Raw genomic sequence first — 15028 nt, 5'->3', positions numbered from 1 at the left:
CACATACATTATCCAATCTGTCCCAAACTTCATACGGTGAATGCTGGACCCAGCCTGAACGCGTACATATTATCATAACGACATCCAACTATAGCGCCACCTGCTGGTGGTCGGAAACATCTCTTTTTTTCCACATCTCGCATTTGATCGAACTCGTCCTACAGATTTAATGCTACAAGCTTCAAACTTGGCCAGGTTACTCTTAAGACATGGGGGGAAAGAGTCATGGAGAAACTTTTTCAAACCTCAAAGGGCGTGGCCGTGGCGACGCCTCAAAGTTATGACTCGCCATGAAAAATTAAGTCGCTTATAACTTCCACATACATTATCCAATCTGTCCCAAACTTCATACGGTGATATCTGGACCCAGCCTGAACGCGCATAGATAAAATAGTGACATCCACCAACAGCGCCACCTGCTGGTGGTCAGAAACGTCTTTTTTTTCCATACCTCACATTTTATCAAACTCCTCCCACAGATTTAATGCTACAAACTTCAAACTTAGCCAAGTTACTCTTAAGACATGGAGGCAACAATTCATGGAGAAACTTTTTCAAACTCTGAACGGTGTGGGCGTGGCCATGCGGTGAAAATCGTGTGATGACGTTTGTGATTTGAAAGCCTTATCATCATCTCAAGGTAATGAAACTTGGTACACACGTCCACCCTGACGACCTCGTACGTATGTAAAGGGTATCGTGTGTGGGCGGAGAAAAATGGCTCAGTGGCGCCCCCTAGAAATTTTCAAAAACCCCTCCGCATTGGGGTTATGCTGTGCTCGTAAGTACACAGCGGGTATCGTGCGTGTGGGAAGAGCTGCGGCTCCAGCGTCCAGCGCATGCCACAACGTACGCACATCCCAACGTACGCACACCTCGGTCCCGCTCACAGCTGCTTGCAGCTTTCTAGTTTTTCTTGTCTTTTTTTTCTTTACTTTTTTTTCTCCTTGGTTCCTTGTTCAACTTTGATTTTTTTGAAGGTCCTTTCCAACACAATAAATATAGGATACTTAAACAGAATATCAATCCTTCTCACTCTTGATTATGGCTATAACTAAGACAGGTTTTTCGGATAGTTCAGCTGATTGCTAGGTGGCTTTTGTAAGCTGGAATGTAAAGTCCTTGAACCACCCCACCAAACGAAAAAAAGTATTAACCCATCTGAGTAAATTAAAGGTGGGAATCGCCTTTCTCCAGGAGACACACCTCCGAACTTTTGATCATTTTCGACTCAGGGGAGGTTGGATCGGACAATCATATCACTCTAATTTTCATTCTAAATCTAGAGGTGTGGCCATCCTTATTAATAAGAACATCCCATTTGTTATGTCAAAGGTTGAAACGGACTCCTCAGGCCGCTACATAATTGTAGTAGGCAGACTGTACAACACACCGGTTGTCCTGGCCAATGTATATGCACCACACTGGGACGACAACTCCTTCTTTATAAATTTCTTTGCGCACATCCCCAATATGGACACGCATCATCTCATCTTTGGAGGTGATATGAATTGTACGCTATCACCTACTTTGGACCGTAGTTCATCTAAGACTGCGTCCAAATCCAGTGCAGCTGCTCAACTGCAGCTTTTTCTTGATACGTATGGTGTAGTTGATGTGTGGCGCTTTCAAAACCCTACAGCTAGAAGTTACTCCTTCTTTTCTCCAGTCCACAAAACATACTCACGCATAGACTATTTGTTTTTGGATAAAAAACTTCTCTCACTAATTAAAAAATGTGAATATCAGGCCATAGTTATCTCGGACCACGCACCCTTTTTGATGACACTATGCATACCGATTTCCAAAGCCAATTATCACCCCTGGCGTCTTAACACTTTACTTCTTTCAGATGAAGACTTCATCAAGTTTATCTCCTCTGAAATAACCTTCTTCCTGGAACATAACCAGACTCCAGGAATGTCCTCTTTAACGGTGTGGGAATCCATGAAGGCGTATTTGAGAGGACAAATAATATCGTATAGCGCACAACAAAGGAAACGTCATAATATGAGACTTGAACAGCTAACAAATGACATTCTCAAACTTGATGCTACCCTTGCTGTTACCCCATCCGATGATTTACTCAAACTACGACTAACTTTTCAAACTGAGTTCAACCTACTATCAACGAGACACATTGAAAACCTAATAAATAAGTCACAGAGTAAAATATACGAAAGTGGTGAAAAGACAGGGAGGATTCTTGCCCAACAACTCCACCAGAAAACTGTGGATAGGACAATAGCTGAAATAAACGACGAATCTGGCATCAAACATACAGACCATTCTGAGATTAATTCTTGTTTCCACAAATTTTACTCGAAGCTGTATGATAGTGAATCCCTTAGTGACCACGCTTTGTTTGACTCTTTTTTTAGGAAAATAAAGGTTCCTACAATTGATGACAAAATTGTATCCGAGCTAGACAAATCACTTTCTGTAGAGGAACTTATTAAAGCGATTAGGCTCATGCAAACCGGAAAATCCCCAGGACCCGATGGGTTTCCAAGTGAATTCTTTCAGAAATTTGCAGACCAACTCTCTCCCATCCTGCTCTCTGTATTCGAGGAGTCATATGCCACTGGCTCCCTTCCTCTAACAATGCGACAAGCTATCATCTCCCTTATTCCGAAAAAAGATAGAAACCTTTTAGATTGTGGTTCATACCGTCCCATCTCACTCTTAAATGTGGATAGTAAAATTCTCTCCAAAATCCTGGCTTGCCGCTTAGAGACGGTGTTGCCCTCAATTGTAGCCGATGATCAAACTGGCTTTATTAAAGGTCGCCATTCCTTCTTTAACATTAGACGCCTATTTAATATTCTTTATGGTCACACTCCACCCGACTTTCCAGAAATATTACTATCACTTGATGCCGAGAAGGCGTTTGACCGGGTGGAGTGGGATTACCTTTTCTACACTCTCAGACAATTTGGCTTTAGTGAAAAATTTATCTCCTGGATTAAAATTCTGTACTCCTCCCCACTAGCAGCCGTCCGTACGAACAACAACCTCTCCTCCTACTTCCCTCTCCACCGCGGCACCCGGCAGGGTTGTCCCCTGTCACCCCTCCTGTTCGCCATTGCAATCGAGCCACTAGCCTTAGCTATACGTGGTGAAGACAATATAAAGGGAATACAGAGATATGACTCAGATAATAAGGTGTCCTTGTATGCTGACGACACGCTTCTATATTTGTCTCAGCCTTTGACTAGTCTACCTATTACTCTGAACCTTCTTGAAGAATTCGGCAAAATATCAGGATACAAAATCAATCTACAAAAGTCTGAAATTATGCCAGTAAATGCAGCAGCAAAACAAATTGACTTTGGTTTGTTCCCACTTAAAGTCAGTTCACACAAATTCAAACACCTAGGAATCTGGATAACACATGACTTAAAAGACATATTCAAAACCAATTTTTCACCGCTATTAAACCACCTTAAGCAAGACTTAGAACGCTGGAATTTTCTCCCTCTGTCACTAGGTGGCAGAATTAACGTAATTAAAATGAATGTTTTGCCTAAATTTTTATATGTATTTCAGTGCATCCCCTTGTATCTATCCAAATCTTTTTTTATGTCAGTGAACAATTTGGTGTCAGGATTTATATGGAACAAGAAAACCCCTCGTATACGGAAAAGAATCTTACAACAACATCGCCGTTATGGAGGATTATCCCTCCCTAACTTTCAGTTTTACTATTGGGCAGCTAACATAAGGACTATGCTGTTTTGGAAAGATCCTCCATCTGCCACTAATCCTGAGTGGTTACGAATGGAAACCTCCTCGTGTCTTCATACCTCCTTACATTCACTTCTATGCTCAAAACTCCCCCTCTGGGAACCAATATCTAAATACACCTCAAATCCGATTGTGAAGCATTCTTTTAAAATATTGACACAATTCAGGCGAAACTTCTCTCTTAAGGATTTGCCCACTTGTGCCCCTATAATAAAAAATCACCAGTTCACGCCATCAGTTATGGACGGTGCTTTTTATGAATGGACTAATAGAGGGGTTGCCACAATAAAGAATCTATTCATAGATAATATCTTTGCAACCTTTGATCAGTTAAAGCTCAAATTCAAAATCCCAAACTCTCAGTTTTTCAGATTTTTGCAGCTCCGTAATTTCATATCAAAAACACTTACACATTTCCCATCCCAACCGCCTGACTCCCTCTTAAATCACATTTTGAAGTTTAAAGCAAGCTCCAAAGGGGTGATTGGGAGCATATACTCCCTACTAAATTCATATAATTTGGAACCGTTGACATCACTAAAGACTCAGTGGGAGGCTGACTTGGGGTCTGAACTTCCTGACAATATCTGGGAAAGAGCCTTAGATAGAATACATTCCTCCTCAATCTGCCTACGACATATAGTTATCCAGTTCAAAGTTGTACATCGCCTTCATTGGTCTAAAGTGAGGTTAGCAAAATTCACACTTAATATTGACCCCATTTGTGATCGATGCAGACTAATGCCAGCCACCCTCTCACACATGTTTTGGTCTTGTTCGAAATTAGACAACTTCTGGCAATCAATATTTAAAACTTTTTCAGATGTTTTGCGAATACCTATAGAGCCTTCTGCCATTACAGCCATATTTGGAACAACTCCTTATGACGCTCACCTTAATCATAAGACGAAGAGCATGATAGCCTTTGCAACTCTCATAGCCAGGCGACTGATACTGTTTAAGTGGAAGGAGAAACTTCCCCCAACCTTTAAAATGTGGATCAACGACCTTCTGCACCATTTGGTATTAGAGAAGATTCGTTATTCCACAAAAGGGTGTATTCAAAAATTTTATTCTATATGGGAACCATTTTTGAGTCATTTAGAAAAATTAGATGTCTGATTTTGGTGGTGTTGTATGTGATGGATCCTGAACTGGAATGATCTGGAATTTATAAGGACTATTTTCTGTTTAATTATTTATCCATTTACTTTCCCTTAATTATTATTTAATTAATTTATATACTTTTCTTTTTTATTTTATTCTTTTAATTTATTATTGTTTTCTGTTTTGTTTTTTTTGGGTTTTTTTGTATATGGACGATGGTACGGGGCTATTGTTGCAGGGATGGGGCTCTGTTGGAGCAAGGGGGGTTGATGTTTATATTTGTAATGCTTGTAATCATCTGGATTTACGTACTCTGTACAATGTCAATGTATAAACATTAATAAAAAGACTTGGAGCAAAAAAAAAAAAAAAAAAAAAAAAAAAAAAGAACCTGTGATTTTCATCCCAAATATTATGATCACTTTTTTTTTTCCACATACCACAAATGCAGTCTTAAGTAACACTCAGTATTGACCTGAGGCAGGAGTAAAGATCTGAAGCCAGTCTCGTAAGTCAATGTGTGATGCATCTATTTTTAGAAGTCTAATGCATTTACTCCCATGAGCTGTTTTCTCTTAAAGGTATTTGAGCAGTGGATCCTGTAAATGGGCTGCCACCTGAGAGGTTTGAATTTTAACTGGGAATAGTGCTCCAGGCTGGTCTTTACACATGAGGAACACTGGTATGGCTTACATTGGCACAACACTCTTTAAGCCAATAAAAAGCTACTCATCGCTGGCCAAACCCTTTGTTCTTACTGAAATCCTCTTTGAGTAAGAGCATCAGCATTCATATTAACTTAAATGGAAATTAGGCTGGCAGTATCCAGATAAGTATGACAATACACGAATGTCTAGTTATTCTAAAACATTGTTTTTAAGAATTCCAAATAGGCTCAATCTGCAAAAGGTCATAAATTAATTTCATTGAGGAAAAGTGGGCAATCCATCTCTTTAACTCTGTCTGTATTTGCTTTTTCTCTCCATTTCGGTTTATGGTCTACGTCAAAAGGGGAAGCCGTGGTAAAATGTTTCACTGGCACTTAGAGAAGCAGCACCATCAATTTTGCCCACTTAAAATGTTTCTTAAAAAAAGATAAAAGAGGAAGGGAGGGCAATCTGCATAAAGAGCAGTCTCAGGACATACAGTGGTGGTTACAGCAACTCAACCCAATGATGTAATACTGGTACAATGTGATAATACTGTGGATACATTTTGTGCCATAAACAAAACACATAGTATATTCACATATGTATCGAGCTTAGCAACAGCAGCTGTTAGGGTAACTGTGGTTTGGCAGTGGTGCGGCATTCCCTAATAACCCCTACTCTGTGGTCTCTTCTTAGAACCAACACTATGGTTAGACTGGCAGAAAGCACCCTGCGTGTGTTTCTATTGTGTGTACAAGTGTATACCGGTACATGTGTGTATGTGTCAGTGATCAGTGGCCAAAGGCCAGAGGCACTGCCCTTCATCATCATAAACTGGATTTAATAGGGTGAATAAGATTAGGGTTTGGTCTAACTCTTGGTATCTCGGCTGAAAACTTCATGTTTGTGAGGAGTGAGTCATGGGTTGTATAAGATCTGCGAGCTAGAAGCAAAGTGAAAGAGAGTCACACAGATACAAAGGAGGTTATCGACAAAGGAATGATAAGAGTGGCAGAGGAACAGAGAGGGTGATTTCTCATCGCCATCTGCTTTTTTCCATGACAAAAATAAAGAAATCATATTGTTTAATACTAGTTTGTGATTTGAAACATCAAGACTTTTTGGCCCTGGTATTCAGAATACTTTAAAGTTGATTATCTGTAGTCTCAATTCAATATTTGCATTTTGCAACAGCGGACGACATATGCTCTACCCACTAACACTATTTTCAAAATGGTAAAAATAAATAACTGCCATTCAATTCTTTTTTCACATTTAATATTCTTTTGTTAATATTATGCAGAATCTTGTAGACACGTTGGCCTTCTGTATTCCCCACACATTTAACATTCTCTTTACAGCCTGCTTTACATAATTTGGTGTATGATGTCCATTAAATTGCTGGGCATGCAGTACTGCATGCTTTCGATAAAATGACAAATAATTCCAGTCATCAGCAAGGTTGAGGAATTACATCAGGCAAACATAAAAGACCACAAAACTTGTTTGCAGCCACAGCAATGGGCTAGTATTCCAGAGAAATGAATGCAATCTCCCTTTCTGTAATCCTCTTTGTCTTATTGCTACCGCGTGGAAACTCATCTTTTCTCCAAAAACATTGAAGTTGGAAGTTTGTAGCTTCCGATTCAGCATTTATGGGGAAAGAAATGGCTCTTTTCTGTTGCGAAAGTGAACTTCTGGAATTCAAGTTTATTTTAAACTTTAAGTGTCTAATCAATTTCACAGCACTGAATGGAGTCGTCATTAGCACCTTGAAAAATGTTCAAATTCCAGACAAGTGTCCGTCAGACTGCTTTCGTTTTTCACTTTTGAATATTTCCACACAGCAGGAATGTTAGGAAGTTCCTACCGCAACTATTTAGGACAGCTGTATCACACCGTGGCTGACGTAAAACAACAGACATCAAAGTTGAAGTGTACCCAGTCACCCTGACACGGATTAATGAAAACAACTGCTCAGTGGGGACCCTGAATTGACACTTGACACAAGATCAGGACATTCCCCACAATAAACAATTGTATTTAATTGTATTTAAATGATAAGAAAAGAAGAATTCAAAAAGGTTTGTGATGCTCGATGGTGATTGACATCAGCTAAATTTGCCCTTTAAAAGCAAAAATGATGCTACGAAGCTGTTACTATTATGCACAGGAGCCGACATTTTTAGAAATGACATATTGTTGCATGGATTTAACAGTGAATATAAATGTATGTGTTATGTCTACTAATGCGCAGATGTAAAAAAAACACTTGTCATATCTTTGCCTAAAGCTAAACCAATACTTTAGCTACACTCATGCCAACATTCTCAAACCTTGAGCTTCATAGCCATCATTGTGATGTTGCAGTTCAGGGCTAAGTGGACTGCTGATATGGTTATGGTTTACATGCTGCCAACCCCACTCTGAAAAAGAGAATCTTTTTATAACAGCATAAAAACGCTCTTCGGAAAGGTTTTTACAACGTAGAGTGCATAACAGTTGCTGTTGTTTCAGATGTGACAGAGCTTATCTGTTTAATATATTACCATTTTAGCTTATTACTTTTACTTTCCATCTCTTTCTTTATTATGCTTTTTTTTCTCCATTTTACAGACAGTGCCTTCCATAATTCTGTCTACACACTCGCAATCCCTGACTAAAACACTGATGCAAATACACAACTGTGGTAAAAAAATTCACATGGCTTTAGTTAGTGGGAAAAGTATCATGTCCAAAGTAATAACATAAACATGGCAAACCAAAATGGCCCCAAGGGATGTTGGCACAGGATCTGGCAAGCAATTAATCATGATACTCGTGTTGCCATAAGTCTGTAAACTGCCAGTGTCAACGACTTTCGTTCGGAATCTGCGTGTGTGTTAATGTCAGAATTTAAATTGGTGTAGGGCATATCCCAGAGGAACAGAACAGGAGCTTTGATAACCTCAAAAAAAACAAAAGAGTATCTTCTTTAAGGACACAGTACAGTCACAATACAGTTAAAATGACGAGGGAAGCATACTCATGTGTGCGTGTGTGAATAAGCAGCACAGTGGGAGGGCAAAAAAGAGTAATGCTAGGAGCAGACCCTGAAAGGAACAAAAACCAAGGGACCATCAAGTTACTAGTTTCAGCAGAAGGACTGAGGCCAAGATTTGTGTGCCAGAACTTTGATTGCTGCACTTGACACTCGAAGTGAAGTGGAATTCAAAAAAAGCGAGAGAAGGTTTCCTGTGTGGTCAATACATGACAGATGGCATTTGATTCAGCCAAGCTATCATGGGTGTGGTGGTGAGGTTGATGAAGGGGCAGCAGAAGTGAGGAAATGGAAAGATGAAAAGGTTGATGGGAGAAGGAAGAAAGGACAGAGGTCAGGTTTCACCAGCCACACGGCATCGCTGGCATGCTGTTTTACCGTCATCCTGAGCTGGTTAACTGTATGGGCATGTGTGTGGAGATAAAATATGGGTATGGTTAAGTATGGCTTAAGTCAGACTAATGACGATCCTGAAGTTTGAGATCAGATGATTTCGAGTGGACCTATCATCATCTGTTAACATCTATGTGTCCACATTGTGAGTGTGAGTGCGTTCTGTTTGTGTTCTGTTTGTGTCTTACCCTGGAGATGGTGAGGGGCATGTTGAAGTCCTTTCCTCCTTGCAGCCTGAAGCCCCATGGGGCAGGGCCTGAGAGAGTGACGCTGTAGTTGCTGCTCATGGTCTTTCTGATGATGTTGTTCAATCTATGACAAGCAATGATGTTGATGGCAGGGGAAATTATGTTGCAGATCAAGTGGTGATGTTACGTTAGCAGCTTTTGGTGGTTTTAGACAGAGGTGCTATGGCTTCCTTTAAGATGTTTTTTCCCCAGATCTGGGGAAAGATATGATGGACAAAAAGGTATTAGATTTTTTATTGTTTGGTGACAAAGACAAAGGAGTGGGAAGGGAAAATTTTGGAATGGATGCTCAAATAAGGGAATTTGGGGGTCAAGAGGACAATGCAAAGGAAGGAGACAGGAAGAATAAGTGACAAGGAAATTAGGCACAGAAACGTGCACAAATAGTAACAATAAATAATAAAAATGTAAATATTCAATATGACTATTCATAGTTATATAGATATAAATAATTCATCTTACAGCTGGCTGCACATTTAAGAAGAGAAAAACAATCTAATTTCTACAGTAAATATTATTATTACTGCAAGACATTTCCAACAATTCAGTGACATTAACGCGGGGACTGAAAGTCTTTACCTCTTTAATGGAAATTCCAGAGAGGAAAATTATTGCTTCACAGGCAGGTAGACAATGTAATTCCTTGTTTCCCTTGGAATATCCCCTTCCCATGCAGCAAACACACTGTGTGTGTGAGAGTGGTAGAGTGGGATGCAATGCTCTTTTATACTAGTTAATGACAGAGGGGAGGAGAAAGGTGGAGGAGGGGAGAGAAGAAGAGGGAGGCGAGATGAAGAACGGGTAGAGGTTAGAATGGGAGGAGAAAGGGGAGGAGATTCAGCCATGGGTGGAGTAAGGGGGGCATAGAAGAGGAGGAGAAATGAAGGAGATAATATGAACGGTGAGATTAGTGTATGGGTGGGTATGGGTATGGGTGGAGGCAACACGGGGTAGAAGGAGGGTGGGCGGCATGGGTAAAGGGGAGATTATGGAGAAGAGTGTGGGAGCATTACACAGAAAAAAATGACAGGGGGGAGAGGGAGAAGGAGGCCTGGGAGAGAGGAGTGAGGAGCAAAGAAGCGAGGGCAGTTTATCTTTCATCTGGGTATTTTGGGAACATTGAGTCAGCACAGCAGGCTGCTTCATTTAAGGTGGGAACAGCCAGAACGAGATCATGACCCATGAACAAGTCTTCAATGAAAAGGTCTCTGTGAGGTCACTAAAGTAATTGTAGATCTACAACACAGGATGGTGTAACTGCTGTATGTTTGTTTCACCACTGCAGCTCTATTGAGAGTAGCATACAGATGATCAATGTTCTCTATCCCACATGGTCCTTATCAATTTCTGCGTACAGTGTGCGAATCTACAATGTTATCGTTCACATGACAAACCTCAGCATCCCCATCTTGAAAATAAAATTACAGGAACAATTTTAACCAATCAAGTAATTAAGTAACATAAACTGCTTTAATCTCTGTGCACTTTGGCTTACATACATAAGCACTGTAGAGCCAAAGTGCAGCACACTTTATTTATTTATCCGTTCCTCCATTATTTATGTCCAGACAGCTGACAATTCTTTGCCTTCTGCGATTGATTTAGTTCCATTCTACTTTTTTAGCCTAGACAGATCAATATTGACTTTATATTTATACTGATATAGCAGTAGCTCAATTAAACACCCATCCCATTCCTGCCTTGGCCCTGACCACACATGCACACACAGAGTTCTTGCCAAGTCATAGCTTTGCACTGCCTTCACTGCAGGGCTCGTTACAACAGTCTAATAAGCCCTCAGCTGAAGCAGATTTCTCGAGAAAGAGCAATAAATATTGAGGAGGAGATGGGGAGCTAAAATCCGAGAATGACCTTGGACATAAAAAAAGTGGCTTGAGGAGAATGGAACAGCTTCCAGACAGATAGGGAAAGAAAGGCATGCAGTGATCTAAGATGGAGAAACCAGAGAGGGCCATAAACAGGTTGATACTGCAACATGTTTCACATTAAGACCTACAAGAGAGTATCATGATGAGGTGGGTACACAGTGTACAATTAAATGGAATCACCCAAACACACATAAACAGAAAATACTTTTCAGTATCTGGCTAATCTCAAGTGCTTGAATAGCAGGCACCCAGACCTCTACTGTGGGTTATTAAAGACAATTAAATTGTCATCTGAAAGACTTCTTTGGTTCTTTCTCACTGGTGGGGAGATTAAGGAATATAAACTGTCATTGGGACTAAAGCAGACTTTGGGATGAGTGAAAATGTCTATGATAACCAAGAAAAGAAGTTTGGTTGCCTGCAATTTAAACACTTAGGATTTCCATGTCCTGAAAAATTTTAATCTCTTCACGCTAATGAACATTTCCACAATGTTTCTACAATCAACAGGTTGAACAATAGCAGAGCAGATCCCACGAGGAGCAAAAACGGAACAGTAATTGACCTCGCTTCCGGACCAGAGCTGAAGGCTCATTGTCCGACTTAGAACTTAAGAATTACAGCAAATGTAATTACAAAAGGAAGTGTTTATTCATAGCTGTAGCACAAAAGGTGGGATTCTTGAAATGTAACCTCTCTCGGGCTGTATTCTGAGAAAGGTTAACACACAGTGAACTGCTGATCTGTACAGAAGTAGTCATCATATCCTGCAGCAATGGCCCCAACAGCTATAGCCACAACATAATTTTCTCCCCTATCTATATTGGATCTCACATTTAATCCAAGTCATGAGGTCAGGGAAAAGCAAGGTAAACCAAGAAAACACAGGAAATCATGTGTCAACCACACACACACAGGAGAGGAGGGAAAAAAAATCAAGTCAACAGCTTGGTCTCCATTTATGAATTTAGCTAATCTGAAGCAATCTCTCAAAAAGCTGCACAAAATTAAATGTGTATCAGATGTGTTTCCATTGACTGGCTAGTGCATAAACTCATCTCCATAGTGTTGGCAAAGAGTGGCTATACACTTGTAACACAGCAAAGTGGTTATTGTAGCCGGAAACAAAACTTGAAGATGAAAAAAATAGCAACTGTGGTGAAAATCCTCAAGAAAAATAAGGACAGCTATTCTTCAGGAATTACTCTTATGTCTAGGAATATCTGATAAATCATATCACATCTATTCATATATTCTGAATTCAAATAAAAAGAGTAATAAAAACCTTGCTAATGATTTACTGCAGATGGTAAACTACAATGTAAAATTACAAAGGGTGCCCTGATCCTATACTGGCCACGGCGTATATCATATACCCCAACAGTAGGGTATGGTTTGGTTTTGCCATCTAAAACCCCTCAGTTAAAGCGATACAATGTAACTTCTCAAAAAGCCCACTCTGGAGCTCCCCCTACAGGCTTGGAGGTAATGTACGGTTACACTGTCGTAAATACAACACCCTTTCACTTTCACTTTTCACGTTTGTTGACGAACCGGCGAGGAGTCAGAAGGTGCAAGCTATGTCGACCGAGAAGGTAAGAGTAATCAAATGTACCTGGGAGCGTGAGAGGGGTCTATTTGTTTTTGCGGTAGGTGTGCCAGAAAGCAAGTCGAAGTACTTCCGCTCAGCTCCCGGGCCGCTACCGGGCCGCTACCGGGCCGCTCCAGCAAAGTTACATAACGCAGTTTTTCCAACTCAGACCCCCGAAGGGCATAGGAGACAGGCCAATCGTAATATTAAAACTCATTCTAGCCGCACAAATTTTTTCAAGTTGTTATTTTAAGGTACAAATGTTACATAGTATTGCTTTAAAGTAAAGGCCATGGTGATGAAAACAAATCAGTTATTTATGTGTTATGACTAAAGCCCGATCAGTGTTAGGAAATGCAGTGAAGGTGGAAGGCATCCGAAGGGGTGGACTTTGACTCTAAAGCCCTGACCATTGCCATGGGAATGGGTGTCAAACTCAGTGCTGAGATGATTAATTTTGTTTTTGTTGTTTTCTTTAATATGAGTTACCATTAGGCATTGTAATCCAATATTATTCATCATCCATCTAAACTTACGATTAGTTATTCTCAGACACAGCTGTCATTTAACTAGCCTTAACACTGAGACAGGCATGTGACAGGCTTACAAGTTACAGCCACGATAGAAATATGTCAGAAAAGCCTCTGTGTAGCGAACTGCCTGGAAAGTCAAGTTGCAGACATTAAACAATAACCATCTCTCAAACTGTGAGTAACAGCTTGGCAGTGAAATGCAACCTGCACACCAATAAAGTACTGAATCTTTTTAGGTTGTCAATGTTGTTGTAGGTAAGTCTATTTGCAAATAACCCTCAATGAAGCTTCAAAGCCCCAAAGATAGCATTTTAGAGTGACACCCATAATGCCACCCTGTTCTGCTCAAAAGTCATTCACCACTCCACTCTCCAGGATCTATTACTTAAGGATCTGCATTGATAATGCTACAATGTTTCTTACTTTTTTCTCTGAATTTATTTTTAGAGGTCACAACTAGGTGTAAAAGCAACATCAGCATTGCATCATAGGAATAGACTGTCTTCACATGAGACTTAAATCTTTTTCAGCTTTGTCATTCTATTTAGGGCATAACTGGAAAATACCCCACTAAGGTGATGCTATTTAACTGTTTTACAGTTACTAAAATGACTAATACTAAGGAAAGTGGTGCCCCTTTTACCTCATTCAATTACTTTTTTTCCCTTTTCTTTTGCATGACATAAAAACTCAATCATGTATACGTTTTATGAAAACCCATAAATAGCTTTTAATCACCATTTTAAATCTGACCTGCCAAGTAACATCCCAAAGGTTGATTCATAGTCCTATATATAGATGGATGATTTAATTAATACATTTACTGTGCAGGCAACATTGTGTCGCTCTCATATGACAAGAGTACTGGTTCTGAGTCCCATGGAGATATCATTTCTAAGACATGGGCTCACTCTTCTGTTTCACTGCCTACAAGCTATTGATCAATTGCTTGCATTGTCAAATACAGCAAATGACTAAAAACTGCATCAGAGAGAACAAAAGGGATTTGTGGGCCACGGGATAATGATATCAAACATTCACAATGGAGAGAGTGCTGCAGCACAAAACCCTCAGACACCCTGCAGTCCTTTGTTCTGTCAAATGGTTTTTTCCAGGCCCCATGTGCTCACCTCTTTACATTCTAAATGATCACAGCTTAGAAGCCTGCAGCCAGACACACATGCTCACCCTGAGATCAGCCCCTCCCTTTGATTATATGATAATCTAATCCTCTAAATGACATCTAATGCATCATCTATGTGAAAAATAAGGGACACCCCCCCTACAACTCCCTATTCTGCAACATCCACCCATTGATTCTGACAGCTGCCCACAAATACACTCACACATGTGCACTAGCAACCTCTATTGTGTATAAATCTTGTATCTACGGTTAAACTGAAGACGACAGTGGTTATCTGAAGAGCGTTCAGATTTATGACGTTTAGAATATAAAGTAAATCAAATATAAATATAAAAAAAGCAGGGCCAAGACATGATCCTACCTACCAATATGCTGAAAACTGCTAAGTTCATTCTCTATACATTTCTTGCAAAGTGAGTGTAAAATTATTTCATTTTCAAGTTGAAGACTTAGAATAGGTATAATTCTGCTTACAGGAATAGAAGACTTAACATTTAGAAAATAACTCATTGAAAGAGCACCTATAAATCATAGGCTAACAAAAAAACTTGATGGTTACATAAATTATTCTACATCCACAAATATCAGTTCACTCACAAACATGCAAATGCTTACAGTATCTACAGACAGAGGGACAAACAAGGGTATGGGTGTTTATTTTGGGGTGTGTATTTGTCTGCCAGCCA

General features: G+C 39.9%; 1 protein-coding gene across 4 annotated transcripts in view; it reads right to left on the bottom strand.

Moving 5' to 3' along the window:
• pdlim5a (PDZ and LIM domain 5a) overlaps positions 1–9896 on the bottom strand; it is a 71397-nt gene extending 61501 nt beyond the window's left edge. For all 4 annotated transcript variants that reach the window (XM_075467858.1, XM_075467859.1, XM_075467860.1 and 1 more), the window contains exons 1-2: positions 9765–9896; positions 9126–9379 (exon numbers count right to left, since the gene is read on the bottom strand). In XM_075467858.1, coding sequence (XP_075323973.1) covers positions 9126–9224 — 99 coding nt within the window. In that variant the 5' untranslated portion in view covers positions 9225–9379; positions 9765–9896. The remainder of the gene's footprint in view (positions 1–9125; positions 9380–9764) is intronic.
• Between the last annotated feature and the right edge of the window lie 5132 nt (positions 9897–15028).

The sequence above is a fragment of the Odontesthes bonariensis genome, chromosome 6 (genome assembly GCF_027942865.1).
Source record: "Odontesthes bonariensis isolate fOdoBon6 chromosome 6, fOdoBon6.hap1, whole genome shotgun sequence".
NCBI classification, from domain to species: domain Eukaryota; kingdom Metazoa; phylum Chordata; class Actinopteri; order Atheriniformes; family Atherinopsidae; genus Odontesthes; species Odontesthes bonariensis.
The sequence above is the reverse complement of the archived record's forward strand: the minus strand, read 5'-3'. Positions and strand labels throughout refer to the sequence as shown.